At 44.1% G+C, this 27564-nt stretch overlaps 1 protein-coding gene and 1 long non-coding RNA gene across 2 annotated transcripts in view; one reads left to right on the top strand and one right to left on the bottom strand.

Moving 5' to 3' along the window:
* LOC142057105 (uncharacterized) overlaps positions 1 to 25987 on the top strand; it is a 39794-nt gene extending 13807 nt beyond the window's left edge. Inside the window, exons 2-3 of the long non-coding RNA XR_012660541.1 lie at positions 21567 to 21636; positions 24584 to 25987. This is a non-coding gene — a long non-coding RNA (uncharacterized LOC142057105). The remainder of the gene's footprint in view (positions 1 to 21566; positions 21637 to 24583) is intronic.
* On the bottom strand, positions 4215 to 14590 carry CAVIN2 (caveolae associated protein 2). Its single transcript, XM_075093909.1, has 2 exons — positions 14073 to 14590; positions 4215 to 6845 (listed from the first exon to the last, which is right to left on the bottom strand). Exons 1-2 carry the CDS (start codon positions 14463 to 14465, stop codon positions 6051 to 6053), a joined length of 1188 nt encoding a protein of 395 aa, XP_074950010.1. The 5' UTR covers positions 14466 to 14590; the 3' UTR covers positions 4215 to 6050.
* Positions 25988 to 27564: the final 1577 nt, after the last annotated feature.

Raw genomic sequence — 27564 nt, 5'->3', positions numbered from 1 at the left:
GCTGAGAAATAAGATAAATTTGCTTGAATGGAGTGTTGTATTTCTGTAGTTAGGCTGTGCCTAGTACTTGATCTAAATGAGGTATGTGTACATGGTGTGCAGTGTAGACATCCCCTGTGTGCTATCTGTTCTTAGCACAATCTCGCACATTTTCAGTATCCAGCACAGTTCACATCACCTGCACTTCTACACAGCTTGAGCCTGATGGGAGGGAGTAAAGAAGACAGAGCGTACTCTCCTTGCTGAAGTTAATGACATAGGACATTACAGTGACCTGTGTTCAGGAATTTGAAGGTTTAGGGATTCTCTCCAAACCTTTAGGGAGGAGTACGCAAGTCTGTAGGGTGATTGATACGATGTTAGTTGGTGTTCTGGTCTTCAGCTCTGTGCGGGCACAAGCCTGAACCTGTGTGTGCTGCTTTGTTCTGGCAAGGCAAGAGCAAACCATGCATCCTTTGTCTTGGTGCAGGCTGGGTTTGGTTTAGCTGTAGGGATTTCATTGCAGAGCAGTGAGACACAAGCGTGTTCTGCCTCTCCATTTTGAATTATGAATGTTGGCTGAATGTGGGTGTCCTTGGTTTTGCTAATCATTTTTTCCTAATTCTGCTCCTGCAACAGACACTATGGGTTTTCTGAGCACTTCATACCAGCATGCAGCAGACTATGTTGTAAGGGAGATGTAGGGGACAGCCACACACAAAAAAAGTCTTACAATCTCTTGTGATGATCTGGTGTGATCATCTGTTGAGATAATCCAAGGAGATGTATGGGTAAATTGTTCCAAGGCCAGGTTTTCACTGAAAGGAGTAAAAAGAATCACGATTATTACTGAATGTGGGCTGTACATTGCAGCTGTGTTCTGTGGGAGAGGAAATGCTGGAGAGTTTAAAGCTATTGACTGGCAGAGGAGCAATGCTAGTTTGCAACTTTGCCACCACCCCATATAATACAGTTTCTAGTTTGGATCAGTTCCAGCTGTCAGACCCCAATTTACTAACCATGCTGGAAAGGACAGGAGTTTTCTTTTAGAAGGTCAGTATTATTTAAGGTTATTGAAAACAACAAAACCTGTTCCACCTTTATAAGGAAAACATTGCTGTGGAGTTTTTAGGAGCCACACGGTTATAATGAATAATGAATGTATAGTACTTTGTGTAGTGTTTAGCTCAGCCTGAGAAAGAGAAAATAATGGAAGTTTCTTCTTTCTGCCTGTGTGTTCAAACGAAGGAAAATCAAAGCTGTTATACCAGAGCTATATATCAGCTAATATATTTTAGGAACTGTGGAATGATCATAATTACAAAAAAGTCCTCCAGAGAGAAATTATGACTCATAGTTTATGTTCTCTTTAGTGTTGCTATGGAAAAAGAGGTTAGTGCCAATGGTCATACAGCAATATTAATCTCTGATCTGAAAGAAAAATAAATAACAATCTCTAGCTTAACCCAAAGCAGATTTATTCTCAGTTACTGCAGCACACTCCATTAAAGGGGATAGCCATGTAAGAAAAATTAAAGATGACATTGATTATCAGTTCTCAACATGCAGTTAGAGGGAGCTCCTTATTTGAATTAGTGTGCACTTCAGACTCCTGCAAACGAGTCGGTGGAGTGAGAGCAAGGGAAAAAAGGCATTTTGATCAAAAACAGGGCAGGAAAGATCAGCCACCACTGACAGCTGCAAGTATGCTGATTAAAATTTCTTTATGCATGCAGTTAGACTCAGCCTGGGGTTGATGCTGGTTCAAATGCAGATCCTGAAACAAACCCCTGGCAACGGGCAGTTTAAAGTGGTGGAAAGTGGCTATCAGCCTTTTTCCATTTATTTGGGAAAGCGAGGGCCGTGAGTCAGAGAGTGGCAGATACTTAGGTGCTGAGTCAGCACCCTTCGGGCTGCTCTGGCAGTTGTGTCCTGCCAGTTGTTTAGTTGCCTAGGCAAAACCCTTGCCAGGACTGGGGCCAGACAGCTGTGTGCTTGCTTTGCTGGGGTGGTGAATCTTTTTCTTTGCATGCAGGAAAACAACCTGACACCCAGAGTAAGGATGTGTGTCCTTGGGGGGGTCACAGTCAAAAGTCTCCACTTGTGTACTTTATTTTCAGGAGTTGGAGCTACACTGCTCTGTTGTATGCAGTTACCGGCAGCTAAGACCTTGCAGTCAGAACTTAGCTTGACATTTTGCTCATGATGCACCCTGCAAAGCAGGCGATAGCATTCCTGACTGCCCCACTGTTACATCTGCCATGCTGATGGCAGTAAAACTTTTTATTCTGTTGATGAGCTAAGCAGATTGGATTGGGGAGATACACGGATCTCATGCCCTGCATCTATACACACAGCTCTTACTGATAGTCACAGGAGTTGCGCGCGTGGCCCAAAAACATTGTATGGCTCAGAGAGTCCTTTGAACAACCTGAAGGCTTTTCACTGGCTTTCAGGGTTAGACTGGTCCCTTGGTGGATAGTTTGCCCTCTAACAAATTGCCATTACTTCACTAATTCTTCTGAGTTTACCACTTTTTTACGTGCATGATTATCAGTCATCAGTCACGTAACACTCTGGCTTTACAGCCTATAACAACAATTGGGTTTCACTGCATCAGCATGAAGGGCATACAGGTGTATTTTACCTTCTGATCCTTTTCTTCTTCTTCCCTTTCTTCTGTCTCTTTAATCATCGAACATGCTTCAGTAAGGCCCATATGAGGGCTTTCACTTCACTTTTTTATTTGACAGTGAAATGGTCCAGAAAGCATGTATCTGTGCCTTTTCACAGAGGAGCCGACTTACGGATTAGCACGTGGGGGTCAACAGGATGCACTTTGCCCTTTCCCCTAAAAAGGGACAGAAATGTCAGCTGGTTTTCTGGCATTGAAAATGGAAGTATCAGCAGCCACTGGGTGCTCCTAGTTTAAATATTTATACCCTAAGGACTTTATCACACCTTCTTTCTTTGTGCAAAGCTCCCGCCAGTTTCAGTGGAGGTCAAACTCTGAATCCGTGCAGCAGCTAACAGGTCAGGTCTTCCAAGGAATAATGGTACAAGTGGAGCTCACGTGCAGGGTTTATACCTCTGTTATCGCGTCAAGAAGGGTAAACAAGCAGTTTTTTAAAAAAGTAATTATGTAGACAAACCTGTCAGCACAAGCATGGAATACCCATGCACATGCTTGACATCTGCCAGCCTGATGAAATCCAGGCACATACTTCAGATACTTGAAAGAATACAGTGCTCCTGGTGCTGCAGTCTCTCCTCCCTGGAACACTAAGTTTTGCAGACTAATGTTTTTAGTCAGGACTTGAGAATGGAAGGAGAGAGGAAGAAACGGCTGGGAGAGTGTCTTGGGATCCTGAGCTTGCTTCGCCCTCTGGTTTATAAGATAGTACAAAAGCAGACATGTGCGAGTTGCATAAACATCATCTTTCTTGCAAAGCATACTTTAGGATTACAGGCCCACTCGTCCTTGTAAATGTGTGATTGTGATGCAGAAAAGGTTTCAATTTAGTCCTGCTTCTGATGGCCGTGTGTGTAGTGTATCCTGGAGTATTTGAATTAATTCTCACAGATGCTCAGTATCTGCATTTCCAATGGTTTTACTGGATAGCATTGTAATGCTCTTAATACACTGCGCATGGGATTCATTTCAGCGTCTCTAAAACTGGGTAAAGTGTGGCCAGGGGTATTGTTTGAATTAAAGCTTAGCAGGACAAACAAACCAGGCATATCTGAAAGTGAAATGTAAACATGATGCTGGGGTTCCTGGTTAGTGCTTGGTGGCTGCGGGAAGTTGACAGCTGTTACATAAAGGTTAAACGTGCATTCTTTGGTCTGTCAGTAAAATTAAGCCTCCTAAAGACTATGTGGCACTCTAGAAGACATGAATTTACCTGTGTGCATAAACAGAATATACACTTCCATATAAATATGCTTTCAGGACTATGTAAAGTATTAGAAGTATGCTGCAGTCCAATAAAAAATGCAGATGGAGCTAGCAGATTCTGGAAAGTGCCTGACTACGTTCAGATGTGCTACAGATCTGACGAGTGTCTGGAAAGCAAAGTCTGAGCATTGGCGTTTGTGTTGTTAAATAACAGCAGAGGATGAGAAGGAAAATGGTATAGGTGCAACGGGGATATGAACGGAAGTAATAAATGCTTGACCTTTAGATTTCATCTTTGCCAACTTCTCAGACTGCTTCTCCCAAAGACTGACATGACTGTGTTTTATGTTATGCTTTTATTTGCTGTATTTGTAGTTAGTTACAAGTAAAAATGATTGAAATCCACTGTAGTTAATACAAAATAAAAATATAGCTGCACGGGTTATGCCATGATTTTTCTTACAAACAGTATCTCCTATATGATACCATACACTTAAGAGCTTAACTCTTAATATTACTTGCTTACACTAAGCACTTATTGACTAACTTCCAGTGTGATGTGCTGGCTCCAGATATTACCCCTGTGGAGTAATATCTGTTAATCATTTAATAATGGTATTTTTGCTGTAGTTTTTATTTCCCCTGTAATTTGTGATTCTAAATACAAGTTGAATGAAGCAACCTTTTAGTGCAATGTTAAGTATCAACAGAATTTTATATATATATACACACGTATATGTGTGTGTGTATATATATAAAAAATAAAAATAACCCACTGCACAAACAAACAAGGATGTAAGGTAACTGTTGTGGGTATTGTGCTTTCCTCTCCTCCCCTCCCCCTTACCTTTGTTAAGTGACAGGAATGAACATTCATTGTGAACAAACTACCCTGTAACCTCTCATTTTCAACAAATTTTGAAAAATTACAGACTTGTAATTTTGAGAGCAGGTAGGTGGCTTTGATGAAGGTTATTAGCAGAGAATCAAATCCTGTGGCTTTGCAGACTCATCCTTACGTAAATTCATCCCTGCCATGAAGTTCAATCCATAACACATTGTTCCCTTTAGACATGCCTAAAAGGCTATTTCACCTTTTTTTGAAAAAATTGTCCTTGCATCCCTGTAATTATCTAACTCTTCCGTGTAGATATAGCTCTATATATGAAATAATTTGTAAAAAGATAAATTATGCTATTTTCAAAATACTCTGAGATACAAAGTTGTGCAGGTGCAAGTTTGATAGTATATTGCTATAAAAACTTAGTGTTATCTGAGTATATATTCTTTAAGCCGGGAATATAGACTTAATATTGTGGGGTTTTATTTTTGCTTTTTTTATATTTCATAGCATTTCATACTTTCTTCAGACTATCTCCATGTTTCTATCGAATTCCTCCTTTTTTTTTTGTTTTCAATTTCTGATCCCTTAAAGGTACAGTAGCTGATCACACATTCACGCTTGTCACTAATGTATGTCCATAACTCCGGTAGACTGAAAAACATCTTTTCATTTCCACCTAAACACAGTCGTTTCTTCTACGAGAACAGCGAGAGACTTCTGGCAAAAATCTTTCTCCCACTGAAACAGATGGAGCCAACTTTTCAGCTTTGCCCTTTAAGTACTCTGCCCTTCTAGGCTTACAGAGTCGTGGAGCAAAACCCCAAACAAACCACGTGTATGCACAGCTACTGAGACTGTTGGTATTCACGGAGCATAGCACGGAAACCGAAATCAAATGTTCTCACTGACCTACGTATTTCTACATTTACATACAGAACTACTCACAGTGCTGTAAAATACTGACAGAGGAGAAAATGGAACAGAAATGTTTGGGTTTTGACTACTCTCCATGCTTTCCCCTGACCTAACTATAAGAAAGCCAGCTGACCAGCTTGCTTCTACTAGACATACTCTTCTCCTGCTAGTCTCTTACACCAGCTGACAGCATCTCTAAATCAATAAACACCAGTGACTTGGCTTAACATAGAGCATGTTGCAGCCTCTGTCATTGACCTGTTCGCTCTCCGTTCCAACACGGTGCAATAAATTACCACTGCAGAGAAAAGGGTGGAAGAAACTGAATCGCTACTACTGCCTGTGTAGCAGAAACCAGCTACTTGCCTAAGTAAAACCGTGCGTGTCTGGAGGGCGAAGGAAGGCTCGGGTTGATTACGCTGTTTGGTCTATCTGCAGGACAGCTGCTTGGGTCGTTTCTTCATCAGATTGTTCCGTTTCAACGCCGACTGGCTTGTTTCTTTCGTCATACAGTTTCTGGCTAGAAACTTCTAGAGGCGTCCCATACTCTTCATCATCTTCAACAATGGACAGCTCAATGTTGTTGTTCATCACGGCGTTCCCTTCCATTCTGGCTTCCTTCTCTAGAGAATCGGTTACAGCTTTACCCTCCTCGGTCAGCGAGGTGGTAGGTGTCATATCCGAGTGCGTGTCGGCAAATGACATTTCATCCTCGTTCTCAGCTTGGTCGTTGCTTGTAGTTTCTGTTCGTCTGTCCTCAGCTTCAGCCGGGCTTTCTCCTTCACGGGCTTTCTTCATGTTGAATGTGAGGGGAGATACTTTGAAAACTGAACCCTTTGAAGAGGAGGATTTCTGATGATGTACAGTAAGCGATTTCTTGATCTTCTCTCTCCGTTCAGGTGAGACGATCTTTGTGCTGATCTTGTTCATCTTCTTCTCAATGTTTTGGCGGGAAAATGCTTTCTTGAGGCTGTCTACCTTCTTGAGGCTGGATCTTTTAATTTTCTCAGCTCTTGATTCTTCTGTCTTCTCCTCTGCACTGTCATCCATATCATCTTCCTCGTGAAACATTTCATCATCTGAACCCAACTCTACTGTGTGCAAGGTTTCTTCCAGTGTTTTGTTCTCATCCACAGGATCCTCTTTTCCTTCTGTAATGCTGGGAATGGGCTCTTTTGCAAAAACACTGGCAGGGATTTCATTTTCCTCCTGAAAGAATTGACAATATTTGAGTTTCATAGTTCACAGGACACAGATTTAATAAACAAAGCACAACCCTGAACAATTACATTTTTTCCCCCCACGATGAGATGAAGGATGCTGAAGATTTCTTGTTGTTTCAGTATATTTAACCAGTAACAAGCCACTCAAAGCCCACTGAACCATTATCTGATACAGTTTAAGACTAATGAGCTGTCAGCTGTAAGATTTCTCTCTCAGAGTGACTTGGAATGTATACAGAATGGAAATCCTGTTCTTTGTCATTTAAATTAGATACTCTTATTAAAGAGTTTAGCTGTAAATTTTACACCTATCCCTGGGGAGACAAGATGGTATGGTGGCTGCGGAGGTTGTACTACAGACTCCTGTGTAGACCTACCATAGTCATGTAACCCCCAGAGCTTTCAGTTTCTGTAGCCAAAGACGGGGAATACCTCTGCGGAGACGTTGGGTGCATCTGAGAGGTACCTTAGATGGCAAATGCAGTTAGTGCTCCCACTGTATTTCAGGGAAATGTATGTTGCTGTTAAAACTGGATTGTTGGTACTGAGAAGCCATGCAGCCTATGATGTTTAGCATATGTGCTTTTTCCCATCTATTTACAGCACAGGAAAAAAAAGCCCAAACTGTAAATTTGGCTGGTAAATTGGTAAAACATGGACAGAGCAACTTCTTGAAAAATAATTTTAAAAAGTTTATGGCATACAAAAATAAACAGACTTTATAGTTATTTCTAGCTAAGCAGAAAATTATTGCTTTTTAGAAACAAAACCAAGAAAGGGCATGGAAAGAAAGCAGGTATCTGAAAACAAAACAGGCTGAACAAGGGCAGAAGCTGCAAATTGTAATGAAGGACCTCTGAGACTACCGAGCAGAGCGGCTCTGCTACACCGAGCAGTTCAGGGGCAGCACAATGAACACTCTGTTCTGCGGTAGGTTTTGCAGGCATCTGCCCATGCAAAGAAAACGGGGCTCCTTGTGCCCTTCCTTTTCTTTTCAGAATTGTTATGGCTTAAATCTGCATATTCTCTATTTATTACCTTTTTTATCACCTTCAGACCGAGAGCATGCAATGTCACTTAGTGTTACAGATTGGAAACATTTTTTTTAATCTCCCCCCGCGCTCCCACCCCTCCCCATTTATCTTTAGATACAAAAAGCAGTAAGTGCTGAGTGAAATGGTTGTAATAGTCTCAGATCTGTCCCTAGTGGGCCTGAGTGTACAGTTAAGGGGAAAAAAGGCCACACAGACTTCGAAGTTTATGCTCATTATTTCAGGACTGAGCATGCAGTTGTGATCGCTGGAGAGAATAGTGTCTCAAGTTAAATTTCCTGTCAAGACTGTATAAGGATGTCTTTATGAACATACCATAGTACTTTGTGCATGGTTGTTTTCAAAAACAAAATACTCCCGACTACCTTGTAGTGCTTCTGGAACTCAGAATATGCACGTGGACAGGCAGAATTGTTTTATACCATATACATGGTAAAACATAATACTGTGATTCAAGTGTGTTGATGACTATCCTTCAGGGATATAAAAATTATAAGTATCAAAAAACTGATGGCTGTTTGACCATTCATATGTGCTTTGCTTCTACTGTTTCCGCACACCCTCTTGGATTAGCGGCCTCAGCTGGATGCGCTGGCACAGACGCCAAGCCCATTGCCTGCAGTGGAGCGTCTAATAAAGCCAGCGTTCTTCTGACACCTATAATGTTGTTGCAACTATCGGCAACAGTCACCAAGATAACAAAACAAAGAAAACCTGCACAGCTTTAAGTGAAAACAGCTGTAACTGCAGTACAAATATTTATATTTTCTCTCCACTGCAGTTAATGAAATGTGGATTACATGAGTAGGTGCAGTGTTAAATTATTCCCCAGAGCATGAGAACTATGTATAAAGCATAATTTATGTGCCTTGTGCATTCTTTCCAAACCCAGGTAATCACATGCAGCTTTAAGCATCTCAGCATTCAGGTGTAAGTGCCTGAATGGCATAGAAAACTCCAATTTTAATGAGTAAAGGTGGGTTGTAACTTTTAAAGTATTTAGTCTAGGAGAGTGGTGTTCTGTGAGATTGATCACGGTGGAGTCTGAGCCAGAGAGGGGCCTGTGTGGCTCATCTCAAAGTCACTTTAGCCCTGTGTCTACAGTATTCACATAAAACTGCAGTACTGCATGAAGTCCCTAGAAGAATATGGACATAGATTTTGTTTCAATTTTTATCAAATTTGTGACTGAGTAGAAGGGAGACTGTCAAACTATCCATATTTATAAAGAAAAAAAAAGCAAACAAAAATATACTGCATAATAATGAACTAATGGTTCAACTAAAAGCAGATTGTAGGTAGTCTTTGGCTACCAGACAGTACTGGCATTCAAGAAATCACCTCTCCGTCTAAGCATCCTGCATGGCCCCAGAAGACATCAGGCTCTGGGCATCTATTACTCTGCTTGTAAAATGGGAACGGCATGCTTTCCTATCTCATGTTTCTAAAAGACATTAGGATCACAGGAACTATTAAAATGCAAACAAAAATAAATAAAGTAAAATGCTTTGGAGATAGATAGGTGGTATAGTAGGAACGCTCCGTGGTGCAACAGACGCTTCTGTTTCAAATACAGTTTCTGATAGCATGTTGTAAGTGGGCTATTGGTAACTTTTTGGTCTAACAATTTTATATGACACCTATATTTTGTTTTGATACATTTTTCAAGCAGTCTAGATTGCATTTAGGAAGACTAGAACAATACACTGAAAAACGCCAACTGTTACAAACTGCATAACTATTTTCCTTGCCAAAAAAAGTAGAACTTTGATCTTTTCTTCTTGATCTAATCTAAAATTCTGAGAAGGCAATACATCTTTTTATTTTCCACATCTGAGTTCAAAAACAGCACTTGCATTTTCTCAGATGAGCTTGACTGTAGGTAGCTAGCTCCTCTGAATTTGATTTTTCTATGTAGGAGCTGAATAGACTTGTGCAAGTTCTCTGTGCTTGCTGATACTAGTAATATTTGCAAAGTGAAAATTAGTGCCTTCCCTGTGCCTTTGATCAGCCATTCTTGGGGACTTTCTATAGGTCATAGTCACAACCCTGTCTTTTACCAGAAGGGAAGATAAGATCCATGGTGTACCATAAAACCGAATGGCCTGAGTGAACAGGTAGTTAATTTACTCAGGACTGGTGAATCTCTGATGCCACATAAGGGAAATCTGTGTGCTTTTGTTGGGATTTTTGTTAGATTTGTGGTAAGAGGCCATGGCCTTCAAGAAGGGGAGATGGCATTTTCCTATGCTTACACCAGTCCAGACTCCTCTGTACTTTGTAGATGCTGTTATATGCCTAAATGATTACTAGTCTAAAACTTGTTTTGCTACACAAAATAGGTCAAAATATGACAACTCCTTCTAAAAACAGCTATAGCTCCACCTACTTTCCTTCAGAAAAGTAAATGCTCTTCACACCTGGATATCACCATGGGGTGGGAGGAGGGCAGGGAGCAGGCTAGGACCTCAGGCGAGGAGGAGGAAATTGCCAGCCACCCATTTGCACGTCCTGCGCAGGCTGGGGTGTTTTGGGAGTGCGTTGTGGGTTTGGCTGCACCGTCCCCCTCACCTCCCACAGCATGGCTGGATCAAGTCCTAAAAGCCATGTGAGGTATTTTTGTCATTAATCCACATAAGAGTATTCTCCTGGCAAGGCTTCAGTGGGAAATTTAGTAGTTAGATAATAGCATTATCAGTTTGTAATTCCTCTGTTTCCCTCACCTGTTCATTTTTGAGTTTGAAGTTGCTTTTTTGAAAGATTATTACAGTGACCCAAATGACAAGATACAACCAAATGGCTAATTTCCTGTGCTTCCCTCTTGCTTCATTTCAGGATGAAGCATTTACCAAAAGCAGCATTTGAGAGAGGATTGAGTATCAGTGTGCTTGACCCCAAGCTGTAATTTTGACTTATCTGTCCTATTCACTAGTAAACATGACATTTAATTGAAAAATTAAACACGAGCCTCTTTTTATCTTGCATTTTGCTTCTGCAGCTAAAATAGCAAACAAAACCCCCACCAAACAAGAGCTAAAAAGCTGGTCATGTGGCAAGAACAAAATAGAGGGGAACAATGCCAAAGCTTAACAAGGATTTTTAAAACAGTCACTTCAGTGTTTGCTAAATTGCTGTGTCACTTGTGGTATTTATAATAACTTTTGCATCTCCAAATGCTTGGAAGGGAGCTCTGTTAAGATCTGTCACCAATTAAAGAAATATATGCAAACTAGGAACAATGCAGACAGTCTAGGGAGAGAAAACTAAGAGCATTTTAATGGAAAATATGTAAATAGCTGAACTTTTCTAAACACAGTTCATTCTCAGTGTGTACGCTGAGGGAAAGCTGATGCTGGTGAGTGGCAGCGTAGTTTCATAAAATGCAGACCTGGAGCTCAGTCATGTGTTCTGGCTATGCTCAGCGCTCCCACCAAGTATCAGGGAGTTTGAGGTATATGGTGAATGCAGAACTGAATCACAAATATGTATTTTTATTTTCATACTGAGCTGTCTTCCTAAGCTGGAAAAGCAGGGCCTAATGAGAAACATGCTGTGTGAAGTTTGGGATTGTTTTTTTCAGTGGAAAAGAAGAATCCCCCAACTGAAGAGAAGTCTCCTATATCCAGATTTCCCTTTTGTTTTTACAGAAATCTGGCGTCAATATGGCTTCATTGCTGTGACTTCTCCTTCCTGCAATTGTTTTCCATGGATTCCTGTCCTGCTTGCGGCTGTACAGAAACCCAGCCAGCCTCCTGCTCTTTTCCTTCTCTACAATTCTCCTAGCAAGGCGGAGGCCCTGCTGACCTTCACGTCATCCCACCTCCACCTCATAAGGAGACCTGCAAGGAGATCTTGAGGTGGTGGGCACGCAGGTAAGGCGCCTGCTGGGGCTGGCAGCAGGCCTACGGGCACGGCCTGATGAGCACCCGCCATCCCTCCGGGTGCGGCCACTTCCCCAGTGGAAAATCCTGGCTCCTCCCATGCTCTGCTGGACAAGGTCCTGGGCGCTGCCCACCCAGGCCACCCTCCCACGCCCTGGGAAGCTCTGCTGGCCGCCCAGACGGCCATGCTGCCTTTTAGCAACAGGCCAGTGCCAAGAGCAATTCCCAGTTTGCAGCTGATTTTTTTTTTAAATGAATTTAACTGCAGTGGTTTTTTTTTTCCTAAGGCTTGTGTTCCTGATCTGCATTGACTTGCAATCAGTTAAGTTCATCTCCCTCCCCCCACCTTGGCAAAATATTTTCCAGTGAGAGATGGGAGCATAGTCAACTAAATCCTTGTACAAGCAACGAAGAACAGACCTCCTGTCCAAAGGTACTACCCCAGTGACAGGATGTGGAGAAGCAGTGGATTTTCTTCAGCTGTTGTTCTGGGACACAGACATGTGTTGTTTGGTTGGGGTTTGTGCACTTCAGGACCCAATATTAAGGAATGCCTCGGAGGTTTAAATAGGCGTTAGCTTTGCAATACTATTTAGTGTTGGGAAACAAGCCAAGCCAGCTCTCCCCTGTTGGGACACTGCTTTACCCTTCAAACCCTTCTTGGCGAGTTTTACCAGCACTATGTCATCTTAAATCACTATGTCATCTTAAAATGCTATAATTTGCGTTCTCTGGAGGGAGATGCTGTAGTTCCAGTAGCAAAGCCTCAATTCTCACGCCTGCAGGTAGCAGAAATGCCACAAAATTACCTTCCCACAGGCCAAGTTGGTGCACCCTCCCCATGGGAAGCGTTCAACATCTAGGTCTGAACCCGGAGGCGGGAGCCAGTCATTAGCTAACACGGCCTGGGAGATGGCAATGTTTTGATTTACAATAACAGATCTGAAATTACTTGGAGAATTCCAGAGAACATGTGTCTTTTAATTTACCCAGTCCCTGGAATAATTTCCACATTCCTTCTAGGGTGGAAATCACCATGCTCAGTACATGCTGCAGCTCCTCCTCTTCTGGCTTGACAAGCCTGGACAGTAATTTGGGAGAACAGTAAGCAGGGAGGTGGGGGCTTCCTTTCTGGGGGAATGCCTGTGCCTAACCAGGCCTGCCAGCTTTTAAGATCAACTTCTGCTGTGTTGTTTTGGGTTTGTTTAAATAGGAAAAAACCCCAACAGCCCAAGGAGTAGAGTTAGCTACTGACAGATGTAACATGCAGCCGACAAGTTTAGCCTGAGGAGCTGGGGATGTGCCCGACCTGCGGCTGCTCCAGCCCTGTCCTCACCCTCCTTCCTTCCCGCAGTGTGTTGTGGAGGTCTGTCTTTTTTTTTTTAAAGATGTAAAAGTCACGTCCTGTGTTTAGTTAAAGCTCATGCCGTGTTCTGTCCAGACCATTGCTTAAAAAGGGGAAACTATGCAAACTGCTGCTATCACTGGATGGACTCCCAGGAAGCTGAGCTTTTAGCTGAATTTTTAGCTCATCTCTGAATGGGCCAGAACAGCCTGAGGAGCAAAGCGGGGCATGAGGCTGAGTGCGGCAGGGAGCTGCAGCACTGCCCCTCTCCTGCTTCTGAGGGCAGACGCAAGGGCAGTTTTTAGGAACACTGCTAAAAGTTAGCAAAATAGGCTCTTTTCTCAAGTTTGCTGAGAGTATGCTTAAAAAAAAAAAGGGGTGGGGGGTGCCCTTTCTTCAAGTTTGCTTGAAAAAAAAATTACCCACACCAAACACCACCACAAGAAAGCAACTCTTTCCCCACACATGCTAAGAGTTAGTAAAAGGAGGCTCTTTCCCCAAGTTTGTGAAGTTAGTAAAAGACAGCTCTTTCTCCAGGTTTGCCAAGAGTAAAAGGCGGCTCCTTCCCCACAGTTTGCTAAAAGTTGGCAAAAAAAGGTGGGCTCTTTCCCCTTGTTTGCCAAGAGTTAGCACAAAAATAAAGGGAATTTTCCTCAAGTTTGCCAGAATTGGGCATTTCGTCTAGAGTTGCTAAGAATTAAAAGAGGGCTCTTTCCCCAGGTTTGCTAAGAGCGAAAGGTTTTTCTCCCAACTTTGCCAAGTTCGCAGAAAGCCAGCCTTTCTCCCAGGTTTTCTAGGAGTTAGCAGAAAGTCCGCTCTTCCCCGGGTTTTGCTAGAAGTTAGCAGGAACAGGCTCTCCCCCAAGTTCGGGAGGAAGGTGCGGGGGGACGCAGGGCGCGGTGGCCGGTCACGGCGGTGGCCGCAGGGCCTCTCACCTGGAAGATGAGCACCTTGAAGCGGTCCCGCCGGAGCAGCTCTGCGTGATGCTGCTCCAGGCGTCGCACCTGGTCGCATTGCCTCTCCAGCCGCTCCCGCACGGCGCGGGTGTGGGCGCACACCTTCCGCGACTTTTCCAGCAGTTTCTCCACCGCTTCCCCGGTCGCCCCGTGGCTGCGGCACAACTTCCCCAGGTCTCCCTGAATACCCCGCACCGCCCCTTCCAAGCCCCGCTGCCTCTGCTCCATCTGCCGCTGTTGCCCTTCCACCGCTTCCAACATGGAGACCAGTTTTTCCAGCAAGGCCAGGACGGTCAGGGCGTTCACCTGCCCCCCGACCGTCTCCGACGGCGGGAGCGGAGGTACCGCGCTGCCTCCCGCCGCCTCCCCCATGGCCGCAACCGGGACGGGACGGCGGACGCCGGGGGCCGGCTCTTAAGGGCTGCGCCTTCCTCCTCCCCCGGGGAGGTTTCGGGCAGAGCCCGGCCCCGCTCCCGGCCACGGCCACGACCCGCCCCGGGAGGCCTCCGGCCTCCCGGGGCGGGTCGTGGCCGTGGCCGGGCCCCCGGTGCTTCCCCCCGATCCGCCATCACCCCCCTGTTTTTAAAAGCAAGGGGTGTATTCTCGCCCCACACTGAGCGAAAAGTCGCCTCCTCGCAAGCATCAGTAGGTGGCAGGAGATACCGCGAAATGCGGTCGGGGATGGGAGGGAAAACAGCGGCCGCTGGAGAAGGGGTTGGGGAAAAAAGGGGGAAGAGGGTGTTGGGGGTGATGGTCCGGGAGAGTCTGTGGGTGTAGGCTGGAGTTAATCTGAAGGAGTTAAACTGATAATAAAAATTAAACTATTACTATTATCCATATAACACCTGTTATAGTAATCATACAATAATATGCTATAGTAATATATAATAATAATGTGGTATTAGTATAGTCTTATATAATATTAATATAATTATAATTACGTATAGTAATCGTCATGAAAATTGACATACTGGTAATATATCCACACATGGCCCATCAAATCTCCCAGCACTCCTTCCACCGAGCAAGCACCCCATGCAACACTAGACTGGTTTTTTTTTTTTTTAATATTTTAAATCCTCCTTCTCTTCCTCTACTATTATTATTGTTATTATTATTGTTTTTAATAATAATTCAGATGACAATTATTCTATTCCATTCCAGTGTAGTCCTCTCCTCTCCTCTTTCTTATTCTTCTTATTTTAAAAAACAACCCAACCCAGTCTGGTCTTGCGTGGGGGGCTTGCTTGGTGGAAGGAATGCCAGGAGATTTGATTCACTGCCCACAATGTGGAGATCAGCTGGGCACTCTGGTTGCCCTGACTGGCTCCTCCAGCGTTTCTTCAGTAAAAAAAAAGCTGTAGGGCTGGAACGGCTGTTTTGGGGGAAAAGCAATAAACTGGGTGTGGTGGCAGAGGGACGGTGTTTTCAAGCTTTTGCAAAGCACCAAAAGGAGCTACTTGGCATGAACAAATACCAAGCTGTTTATTTAGAATAATACATAACTGTTCCCAGGTCTGATCCAAAGCTGTTATCGTCGGGGAAAATATTACAAAGTTTCACGGACTTGGGTTGCTCATCCGTATGCTGACGTTCTCAAGCACAGACAATTTCTTTTTATCTTCTGTTCTTGACACTTGCCTGGTAACAGGACTTCTTGCTGGAACGCAGATGTTTCTAATACTTGGGTATGTAGAATTCTAATACTTGGGTAGCTGAAATGTAATATTTTCTAATAGCACCACGATTTTCCTGCATCCTGTAGATTAAAAACATCCATCTGGAGTCCAAATAGCCATGATTCTCACCCTTTTTTTTTTGTACACAGAAAACAAAATATTTTAATCATTTTGCCATGAAAAGGAATAAAAATTAATGACTGAAGAATAATGCAAATGAGTTAGCCGTTACAATCACTGCATATTCGAGCTCCTGAATGTCCTGCAACGTTACCATTACTGTCTGATTTTTTGGTCCGTGCTTTTTTTTCCAGGCTGCAACGTCTGTTCCTCAAGACATGGGAGATTTAAAAAATGCATTTGGTGAGTGAATTCGCTTAGGAAAAAAATCACCGAGTCTGCCAGAGTTGTCAACAAGGAAAGTATGCCGAGACTGTAAAATATGCAGGCTCAGAAGGGAGTGGACATATTTTAAAGGGAGCAACCTAAACAAACCCCTTCTGTTTCCGCTTGCTCTCCCTGGCAGCACTACCTGATACGCCCTTCCTAAGACATATGTGTTTCCAAAGGGGTGCCCATGTCTGCCCCTCCCGGTACAGGGTCCTGCCCAGCTTGCTTGCTTGCTCTCTCCCTTTTTCTTGGCTGGGGCCTGGAGCCTAGGCAGGGAGCAGGCATTTTTGCAGAGAGAAATGCCTGACATTGCTCTGGCAGGGTCTAACGTGGAGAACGTGGAGAAGGGCAGGAGTTTAAACTGGTTGCAGTTTACAGAAGAGGCGGCGCATGCTGCTGCCGGCTCTGCCTGCAGCAGAGGCATGGGAAGCAGGGCCTTGGCCGTGGTGGCAGAGGGGAGGAACAGAGAGAGTCTGCTGCCTCCAGCAGTACTGCTTGTGGCTTTTGCTCTCCCGGCAGCCTTTTCCCTTGCAAAGCCAGGGGAGTGGCAAGCCCAGCTCTCCCTGTCTCCCTCTCAGCTCCAGTCCTTCTTCCTGTCCCTCTTTCCCCATGGAAGGAGCAACCTGACTCTGTCCATGCCCAGCTACGTATTTTTCCTGTGGCAAAATAACTGTTTTGTTTTGGTTGTTGTTTTTTTTTTTTCAAAATTGATGTTTTTCTTTGATTTTGATGAGCTGTGGTGAAGCCCTGGTCTGGCAGTGGTACCAGCTGCTGGACAAGCTGGGTTGCCAGCCTGTGTCTGGTTTGCACTTTGGAGCCTGTTTCCCCGAGCTTTTCTGCATCAACCTTCTACTCTATGTGGCACATATATGCATGCTGGAAAAGATAGTCACGCTCCTTGCAATCTAAATAAGCACTCTCCCGACTCCTCTAATGACCCCTGTGTGCATCCTAGGGAAAAGTTGCAACACGCCTTAGCAGTTGGCACAAAATCCAAAGTATGGTTTCACAGTTAGTCCTCTGCCCCGGTAAAGCAAAGCCAGGGGCAGCTGTGTTGATGTAGCTGCAAGGCCCATCAGCAGCCACTGCCGGGAATTCCTCGGGATCCCCATGGCTCGGGAGGTGCCGTGTTGCCCCTGCGCTCCCTGCCCAGCCTTGTTACTTGGGTCACCGGCCCTGAGGTGATGCCTTGGAGAAAGGGGGGGGGTGATGAGACCAGGAATAAGATGGCCCAAACTGGTACCTCTTCCAGCCAGCCGCTAAATTCCAGCTGTGGGTTTTGACACCAGCTGTCAGCTCTGATTAATGGTCGCCTTTGTAACAACCCTGTCAGGCTGGCTGAGCTGCCAGTGCTTGGAGGGACCGGAGCCTTTTTTAATGCAGGTTTGGGTTTTTTTAGTTTTATTGATTAATTTGGCAGGATAGTGGAGGAGATTTTTTGCCTAATTGCAATGCAGGTTTTACCAGTGAGAAACTTTCTAGAGGAAAACATTTTACGTTTATTTAGAAAGAAGAAGCATTAAAGAGATTAAATTTATCAGGGTCGTCCAATGTAAGTCAAGAGTTCTTTTCATGTAAAATCAATGTGTGTGAATTATACAGACAGAAATTGGAGGTTAACTCACTCATTAGTCACATGATGCTCAGGATAATAAATGTTTGATGCTGGAGCATTACTGATAATTTATTAGGCATGGAGTAATAGGCAAACCAATATGACAGGAAAGGATGGAGAGGTGAATTAGTAGGGGGAAGGAAGAATGGCAGGGACTGTATAGGTCATCCTCAGCTTCTTGAATTCCATGTTCAAGGTCTCACTAACTTTAAAGATATGGTTGGTATGAGGCCATCTAACTGTGCGAATGCAGGTAGGCAAAGAACTGGTTAATGAGAACCATGGGAGGTGTGGGAGGAGGGCCCAGCAAGAATGGGGTGCCTCGAGGGGGCTGATATCTGCTCCTGGGGGTCCAGGGGAGAAAAGAGAATACTCGTGTGTTGGGGAGAAGTGATGCTGCGTCTACTGGTGCAGGGACCAGCAGCGTCTGCAGCCAGCGAGAGGCTGAAGACATGAAACTTGGTTGCCTCTTGCTGGAGGGTTTCTCTGAGGGCTGGTCCTGGGTCACAGTAACATTTCCCTCCCATCGGTCTGCTCCTTCTGTCGTGGTGACATTTGTCATACCATTAGAGCCTCTGCCTTTCTGCCAGGGCTGGTTGAAACTGGCCAAAAGCTTCTCGGGAAACGGAGGCCAGACTGCCTGGTTCGTTAAACATGCATGGTGATTGAGTGAGTTTTGTGTTATTAGGCAGTGAGGCTAAAAATGCTGATGGGCTTTGTCCCAGCAGAAGGCATTTACCCCCCTTGGCCACAGGCTGCTCCTTCCTGTGGCACAGTGCAGAGAAATTAGCCCGTCAATCCTTAACGTGGCCTTTTGATGTTTTTAAAAATAAAATTGTATGTCTGTTATGAGCCAGTTTCACTGGCAGCACCCCATTTGTGTTGTGCTGTGAAAGCGTTAGAGAAGAAACGTAACAGGTTAGAGAAACAGTGACTGCTTTACTGCATTGCCTTTGCGCTGAGCAACCAGTTTGGACTTGTACAACTAATCCAATCCTGGTGATAGATGGAGGAAATGCACTTGCTTATGGATGGCCTCTCCTTTAGCAACAGTTACTAGTACTTACGTTTTGAGAAGGTATCAGTATCTCAGATGAGGTGCAGCATTTTGCATGTAGGAGCAAGCGCTGGGTCAGGGGAAGTCTCTTACCACTTCACAGCTCCCAGGGTGAGGGAGACAACCCAGGAGGCTGCATGCACTGTGGCGCGTACGCAGAATATTTAGCATGAGGTGAGCAAGTGGAAACCCACCACCTGTGTACGAGATGGACTGGGCTCTGGGCAGCATGGAGGCCCTGGGACTTCTGCTGGGAGAGGGGGAGGTTGGTGAAAAGGGAGCTGTGGAAATGGGAAGCAGCAGAAGCACCCTTGATGCGCTGGCAGCATGAGCCTTTGAGAAGCAGAGAGAGGCTGAGGGTGAGGCAGCGGCTGGAAGAGGCTCCAGGCAGAGATCGCCCCCTCCTGCTGCGCCGTCCCTGGGGCATGGAGGGCAGCAGGGCATCATGCCCTCCCTGCAAGGGCTCTGCTTGTCCCAATGGCTGTCCAGCCCGCTCCGTGAAGAGGGGAACCCCCCAGGGCCTGGCTCCTAGCTGCTGACTCCTTGCAAACATGAGTAACTGTCTTCAGAGAGCCAGTATGTGAGAGTGGGAAATTTGGAGAGTGGCTGCTGGGAGAAATTTTAATATTTGGGGAAAGAGAGAGATGAGGCTGTCTGACGGGAAATGTATCATTATAAAGGAACATGAAACTGCAATTTTGCTCTCTTGTGCAAATGGTATCCAGCGGAACTTAATATGCAACGAAAAATCCACTTCCACTTTATCGGCCAGACTAAATCATGTTATGCACAGGAGACTTCCTTTTGCTGTGTGCCAAATAGTAATAATTCTGTGCAGACTTGTAGACAAGTAAAAAAAAATAAGCCACATAAAATTACCATATGTGCCAGGCATTTTCTGTGTATTTCCTCAGACATTTGAGGAGCACAATAATAAACTATATTTTTTTTTCCTTTGAGAAGCAAATTAAGTTTATGTGAAAGGGGAAAGAATAGTTTCCTTAGCTTCACATAAAGGAGAATATTTCAGCTGCTCAGTTGGACTTTTTAGCAGCTCGGACAAAAGCGAGGTCAGGACACCAGCAGTTACAAATTGAACAGCATATGGCCAGTCAAACCAGACTTGCCAATTTATTGTATTCATCTAGTGAATATGTGGGGCACAGAGCAGGATAAGCAAGTCCATTAATATCAGAATAAAAAAAGATATGGTGATATTAAAAGGACATGAAAAATGGCAGGAGCTGTAGGATGGGCCATGATTACCTTCAGGGAACTAGCTCAGCTTTTGGAGCAGAGAACCAGCCTCATTCTTGAAACCTGCTCCCGCAGCCAAGCCTTTGTGGTGGGTGTGAGGATCTGCAAGGTCACAGGGACCAGGGAATCAGAGCTTGAGGGAGGGCTTTTTGTTGTTGTTTTTGGTGAAAGCCCTTTCCAACTGGAAGATGGGCTTTTAGGAATTGTGATTAAAATGCTCACCAATGTTTTAAGTTTCCTCCAAAGGTGCCAGGTCCTTTGGAAGAAAATGCTGTGTTTTTTCCCAGTTTCACATCAGAAACTATATATGGAAAAAGAGCTACTTTTCCCTTTCGTTTTTGGATAGTTCTGGAAAAACAGGAGGTAGTTTTCAGTGAAAGGCAGAGATAACCTGTCTGCTTTCTCTTTCCTCCTCCACTAAAAGAGAGTAAAAATTAGAAAGCTTTTAATAATTTGAAGCTGAATACACGTGGATGCTTCTTCTTCTAAGACACTTTTTATTACAATATGTTCTCAATGATGTATTGTCTTTTGAAATTTCTGAAGGAGCATTTAAGAGAACAACCGTATTCGAAAGGATGAGGATGGTCTGCTCCCATGAAGACTGGCAGAGTGTTCTCATGTTGCTCTGCAGAGATTGCTCAAGGTGATGCCTCTTCCCAATGGAAGGGAGATTTTCTAGTGGTAAATCAGGGATTATGATCAGTATTGTGCTAAGAAGGAGTCTGCCTCATTCCTCAGGATTGTTATTATTGGTAAAAAGCTGAAAGAAGAGCTTTTCCTACTTTGTAACCAGGTTGTTTGGAAGAAGATGATAATGAAATCATATTTAATGGAAGCAAATAGAACATTAATTACGTGAAAAGCAGGTGAATTGCAGAGATCTGTTTTCTGAAGATAACTGGGAGACTCGAGTCACTTTCTGCCTGCAGGCACACAATCATTCATATCCCTTGAATCTTTTATTTGGGATGAGCTGTAATGGGCCTGGAATCTAGACAGTGTCTTTCCCTCATTGCTGGGACATCTGTCACGTTGTGCCATGCTACTTCGTGTTGTTCAAATGACATCGCAGGAGATAACAGCACAATGCAAACCCAAGCGTGATAAATATGACATGGCATGTCCAAAACAATACTTGCTTTTAGTAGATCAGTTATCCTTTAAAAGCTAGTATTTAGGTTTGTCCTTAGATAATTCAATAGCTCCCATCTCTGGTAGGAATGATGTCAACCTGCGTTACTGTTTCAGATGAACAGTGATGATGGGACAAGATGGCATGAAAAGGATGAAAGAACAGCAGACTCTGGGTGAGCATCCCAGAACTCTTTTCTGAGTACCTGGTCACAGTGAGGTTTGTGGGGCTGAGCATGATAACGATGTGAGAAATAGTCGAATGGGATCTTTCGCGGGCCAGCTGGCCTCATTTGCCCACCCCAACACTCTTGATTTTTCTCTGTCCTTTTTATCCCCAGGTCACCACTAGCGTGCCTGTGTTAAAGTGGTGGAAGAAGGAGGAAAGAAAAACAAACCCCCAAACATACGGTAAGTTGCATGAATTGGGTAAACGAAGAACTGTTGAAATCAAATGATTAAAAAACAAACTGGAACTTAAACCTTGATGAGCCAGTTTGTCATGAAAACTGCATCTGGCGTGACCTGGCAGAGCTCCAGGGAGAAACCAGTCTCTCAGCCCCCCTGGAGAGCTGGGGCTGGAGAGCCTCCAAAAAGTGGGGGTGCGTCCCAGGCCTCCAGAGTTACTGCCTCTTCACAGAGGAATATTTTGAAAACTGCTTATTCTTGTACATGAAAAACGGAAACCTAGGCTGGAAGGATCTTGGGTATTTGACAGTATCTTCTCTCTTGTTCTCGCACTCTCTCTCCTGCACTCTCCCCTTGCTGTCTTATACACGCCCTATGCATGCTGCTAACTGCTGTTCTTGATAGTAATTATTTTCAGCGATTGAAAACACTTATTAACTTAGTTATAAAAAAGCTGCATATTTTTCAGAGCCTCTGTTGAGGTTAGAAGAAAAAAAGAAGGTTGAATCAGGTACCGAGTATCCGTGGTGCATAGTATTAATAGCTTATTTATTATTGCACAGCTATTAAGTGTTTTTATTCAGAAGTATTGAATAAGCAGAAAGTCATCTACATAGGACACAACTAGAATGTCAGGCTGCAAATTAGTTTGTTTACACAGTGAGCACCGAGGATTTTAGACCCGCTCTCTTGCGTGCTGTCGTGCTCTAGGTTACAGGTGGTGAACCCACATTCAAATCAAAGCCATGAGTGGGATGAACTTCGTTTTTAACCCGAGCACAGTTCACCAGGAGTTATTTACATGTATTGGCTGCAGAACTGAATCCATGATGCTGTTCACTGTTTCATATGACCACTTGCTTGTGCCCTGCAGCAGCCTGTAACTTACCCCCATGCTGCATACCTCCTCCAGCTGTCATCTGAGAGAGTTTCTCATTGCCTACTCCAGATGCACAGAAGGGCTGCTGCAGCTGTGAAGTGGATGTATGTCTTCCCTGGCAAATATTTTATTTTTGGTTTAGGTCGTGGATATTTTATTTACTAAGGCCTGACTGTCCATAGGCTCCAGGCTGTGCTGCCAGGCTTTCTGGAGATCTCTCGGACAGTAACCGCAGTTCAGGGTTGCAGCCATGTAAAGGTTACTCCTGCTGTGAGAAAGGATGGTGAAGTGGTTGCTCTGGGTGCATGCTGCCAGTAATGATCCCTTGCTGAAGTCCATTTCATTTTGCCGTGTCGAATGTGTTTGAACAAGATCGTGGAAGAATTTTCTGTTCTCTGAGTGGCTGTAGAAGCAGTGTGGCAGGGAAGCTGAGCTGGTGGGATAGCCTTCTTTCCAGGCTGGCCTCTTGCTGTGCATCAAATCTGGATGCAGATCAGCCCTGAGATCTCTGCTCATGCTGCCAACACAAAGATCAATTAGTCCCTGTCATGCGGGGTACTCTAAGGAGGAGACCAGTGCACTACAAACTGGTCTGGACCTGCAGAGCCATTTCGTGTCTATCACTAAGGAACTATCAAAGAGTAATGACCTTGTCTCTAGTATGCAACTGAGATGGATGTGAAGTGATGACCCAGATGTGTAAGACTCCATCCCATAATTAGTCCTCCAAACCAACCAGCTGCTATGCCGTTGCTTTTCAACTGGCTCTCACCCCGACTGCATACCCACATGGTGCTGCTTGAATAATTTCACAAAAATTTCTCGTAAGTGGCATATAAATCAGTAGCAACTGTACCTATTCCTGTTTGCACAGTGCCAGCTGTAGGCAGGTCCCCAGGTCCCAAGGCTTCCCCTGTGAATGGAGATTCATCTCCTGATCTTCATCACTTAAAAGGGGAGGACAGGGGGAGCTCAGGGATTTAGGGCACAGGAGGAGCACGTGGGCATCTCATTTAGCTTAGAGTTTTCCTCAGATAGCATTTTTGGTAGAGCAGACCTAGTGTTAAAGGGACATCATCCCTCCAAAAAAAAACTAAAACCAAAGCATTTTCCCTTCTGAATCTTGTGACAGCATTGCAGATTGCTGAAAGAAGGGTTGAGAAAATTAATCTTCACCTGCGGAGGGCTTTTTCTCCTACCTTGCTTTCTCTACAAAATCTCGCTTTCCAGCTTCTTCATTGCTCACCAAGAGCAGTAGTCACAAATCCAATACCGAACTGGGAGCAAGGAAGACCATAGAAGGGGGAAGCTGTGATTGAAGAAATGGAGCGTCAGGATTTTTTTTTTCTCCAGATAAACTCCCTTTTTATAAAACCTATAGGGAAAAAAAGAAGAAAAAGATTCAATTGGCATTGTGCTTTAGTAAAGCGTGTCCTAAAAAGTAGTGTGTTTAAAAGAACAAAAGCCTGGTTTCTGACTGCTAAACATGTTTGCCCAGCCTCAGAGCTTCACTAATAACTCTGCTGTGTTTCCTAGCACTAGGCATCATAGCAACTATTCTGCAGTGTGTTGCTTTACAGTGCTATGGCAGGTTGGTTTGTTTGTTTGTTTCTGAATGATCTCTAGGCATCTGAGGATACCCCAGTGGTTTAAGGCAAGCAAGATGCTGTAGTGTTATTCTCGATGCTGTTTAGCTTTTAATCCTCATGCACAGAAAGCAAAAAAGCTGGCTGTTTTAAATTAGCTACATGTAACTCCAAGAACTAATATGAAAGGAAATAGTGGCTTCTTTAGCTGACTTGTGATGAAAAATATCATTCAAGGGACTCAGAAAAATATCTGCTGCTCTTGGACAACACCCAGCTGAATGGAAAGTGTGAGGGGAAAAAAAGCAAGCTAAGTTCTCCATTAAAACATAGCATTCTTTCCATCCTTTCTCTTTCTCTTTCTTTTTAAATGCTGATTAACATTTTCCCCGTTTATCATCACATTGGTCCACATTTTTGTGTGGTACTTCAAGGTAGCACATTGTAAAGAAGCAGCACACTTTAAAGCTCTGTATTTTCCCAGGTTCAACATTATTGGGCCAGACAGCAGGTCTGCACCTTCTGCGGATTTAAGGAGGTTCAAGAGGACCAGGCAGACAGAGCAGAGTGTATCTCTCCACCTGAATCCTCGCTATGTCATTTACCACAGTTTTCATTCATGAGAATTCTGCATCCATGAGAGCTCTCCATCTTGAGATGTAAGAGTGTGGGTGTTAATAAAAATGAAGTGGTTTTAGAAAAGAAAGGAAAACAGAAAGCTCTGGCCAAGTTGCTCTCAAGGTATTCGCTATAGGGATGCTGTAGGAGGTTTGTGGTGAGTTGTTGGGTGATTTGAGAAGTTAAGATCCAGACTAAAAAGAAAATAAGAAAATTTTCTCCACCAAATACCTTCAGCAAGTATTTCCACATCTTCTCCAGTTACTAAATATGGTAATATTTAAAGAATTAAGAGCTGAATATAGGAGCATACGAAATGTCAGGTTGTAGGAGGTTAAAGAAGTCTTTTGAAGTCCAACTTCCAGAATAATTTTTGTCTTGCAAAAATTTGATTGCCTTTCGAATAACCCTGTTTAGAATGCATTTACTGATCGTTATCTTGTGGGCTTACATCCTGTAATGAAATCTTTCCCACCGTCATTCTGAGCGCAGTCCTTCCGGAACTGGCGGGCTTGGCCGTGGCCATGGCTGGACTGCTGGGGTGGTATCGCAGCTCCATCTCACCCCTCCTTTCCTGACATCAGCCGCTTCCCTTCCTCTCCTGCTTTTAAAGGACAGTCAAAGTGTTTAAAGTGTTGAAATCCCTGTCTCACTGAAATTGCTCTCGACTGGTTGATTTCCTTTGCCTTACAACTCATAATTAATTAGGAAAAGGTTAATTCCGCACCTTCCAGTACCTTCTCTCCAATATTATTCAGACCATGGTTATCTTTCCCTGTCTCCCGCTTTCCTCTGGCTCTCCTTTAAAAATGGCTTTTCAGGATTAGTCAGTTTCTGATCTCGCTATTTTTCTCTGTTGCCTTGTACATCTCTTTTAAAGGCATATTACCACTGTCACTTCATGTGAAATCCATGTAATTATTTTTTAGTTTTGAACGGTTTTTGCTTTTAAAGGGCAAGCAACACCTTTTGGCAGTCTTTACAGGTGCATTAAAACACGTGGGAATTTCCAAACACAGCGGGAGGAGAGGTTTCACCATCAGGAGTGTGGTGCGTCTGGAAGAGCTAGCTGGTGTCCCCTGACACTTCCTTTGTGGAAGATGGCAGTTGTCTGCAGAGGCTTTTCAGAGCCTAGTTTTAAAAGCATTTTAAAGAAATGTCTCCTTTGGTTACAAAGAGAGACTACCCAGGTAAGGATGGCTGTTTAAAACCTACTGTGTGCGCCCTTCTAGGAAAATTCAAGTAAGACAATAAAGTTTTAGAAAATGTCAAAACCTTTTCCAAATGATTTATTTATTTATTTCTGGATTCAGGGTTTTGTTTTCTCATCAAAAGTGTTAATCAAATTCAGCATGCCTTTACCAGTCAACCAGTCTTAGTTGTCATCAAGGGTTATTCAGTGTCCCCAAATTCTGCTGGGTATGTCCATGATGTGTTCTTCTTTTACAGGTCCTTGCCCTACAGTAGTTTAATTTCCTGTGTGCCAGGAGCAGCGGGGAGCAGTGTGGTGCAGTCAGTAAGTGGTGCTCAGTTAGAGGCAAGCCACCAAATCCTGGCTGATGGCTGGTGCATCGTTGCAGTTTACTCTCAGGAAAGATCATCTGGCACGGGGTATTTGCTCTTTGTTACTGCTGCTCAGCGAGCAGGTGCCTTTCTGCTGCGCCCTTCAGGGGATGACTTCAACAAGTGGTACAGGGGCAGGGATAGTCCATGTTTGAGACTCTTCTGATGGGACCAGAGATCTAGTACAGGATGGTATGTCTTAATTTGGAGAAAGATAGTGTTGTGTAACGTTGTTGGTATTGCCACTCCACCGTGCTATGAGTAACATGTTTTGTCATCAGAGAATGTCAATATGCACCAGAAAAAAAAATCTAATCTAGAAACATTAAATAAGTACATAAAGCAGCCAATTTACGGGGATGTGGAGGAGCAGGTCAAGCCAGCAAGGGGACCATATCTAGCACTTGTGGGGGCTTTACGTGTTCCAGTACCTCACGGGGAGGCAATACTCTTTTCACTGATGTGGATGAATATTTGTGCGGCTCTGGCAATGTAATGTAGGGCACCTACGCAACAGGCGATGTACAAATACATCCCACATCCATTGAACCAACTTTAATATTCTCACAATCTGGTGTGTAAAGCACACAAAGCTCCACCAGCCTTATAGTCCCTGGAGTTCTTGCAAGGGTGAGATAAGGACATGGTCAAGAGGTTCCTTCACTGTCTTTCTATTTTTGACAGGAGAGGGTTGGAAGTACTTCAGGTGTACTGCTGAACTCCTGTTTTTGAGACATCTTACTATTTCTTCATATTCTGGTTTTTGCTTACTTTATTTAAGTACTAATTATGGCAACATTAATACAGACTGATTGTAATACTGAACAAGCATGCACCAACATTTGTGAAGACATACTGCCAAGTGACTTTCCAGCCGTCCTTGACAGAAGGGCTTTAGGGAAAACCTCGAATCTGAAATTTGAACTAATTAGACAGGAAGAAGTAAGAGAACTGTTGGCAGGAGCAGAAGGAGCAGAAGGGAGAAGTTCCCATTCTAGTGAATCCCTGGTTACAGGTAAACAAAGGTAAGGAGAACATGGGAGAAAGACAGCGGGAAGACGAGGTCCCTGTACTTTCTGTTACTGCCCAAAGCAGCAGTGGGTCATTCACCACAGCATCTGCCCACCCCAAAGTCCCCAGGCTGCCATTGCCCAGTGTCGGCCCAGTAGCGCTGATGGAAGAGGGCCTGCGCGTGACTGCTAGAAGCCAGCAGCAGTAAATGTTTGTCAGGGGAGCCCTGGTGAGGGACCCAACATTCTTACCCTCTGCTATTGACCAAAGGCA

Source organism: Phalacrocorax aristotelis, chromosome 5 (genome assembly GCF_949628215.1).
Source record: "Phalacrocorax aristotelis chromosome 5, bGulAri2.1, whole genome shotgun sequence".
Taxonomy (NCBI): domain Eukaryota; kingdom Metazoa; phylum Chordata; class Aves; order Suliformes; family Phalacrocoracidae; genus Phalacrocorax; species Phalacrocorax aristotelis.
The sequence above is the reverse complement of the archived record's forward strand: the minus strand, read 5'-3'. Positions and strand labels throughout refer to the sequence as shown.

Excerpts from the sequence above, each read along its gene's own strand:
- CAVIN2 (XM_075093909.1), bottom strand. The coding sequence starts at position 14,465 with ATGGGGGAGGCGGCGGGAGGCAGCGCGGTACCTCCGCTCCCGCCGTCG. Across the intron at positions 6,846-14,072 it reads TCAAGGTGCTCATCTTCCAG|GAGGAAAATGAAATCCCTGC; the intron begins GTGAGAGGCCCT and ends CAATTCTTTCAG.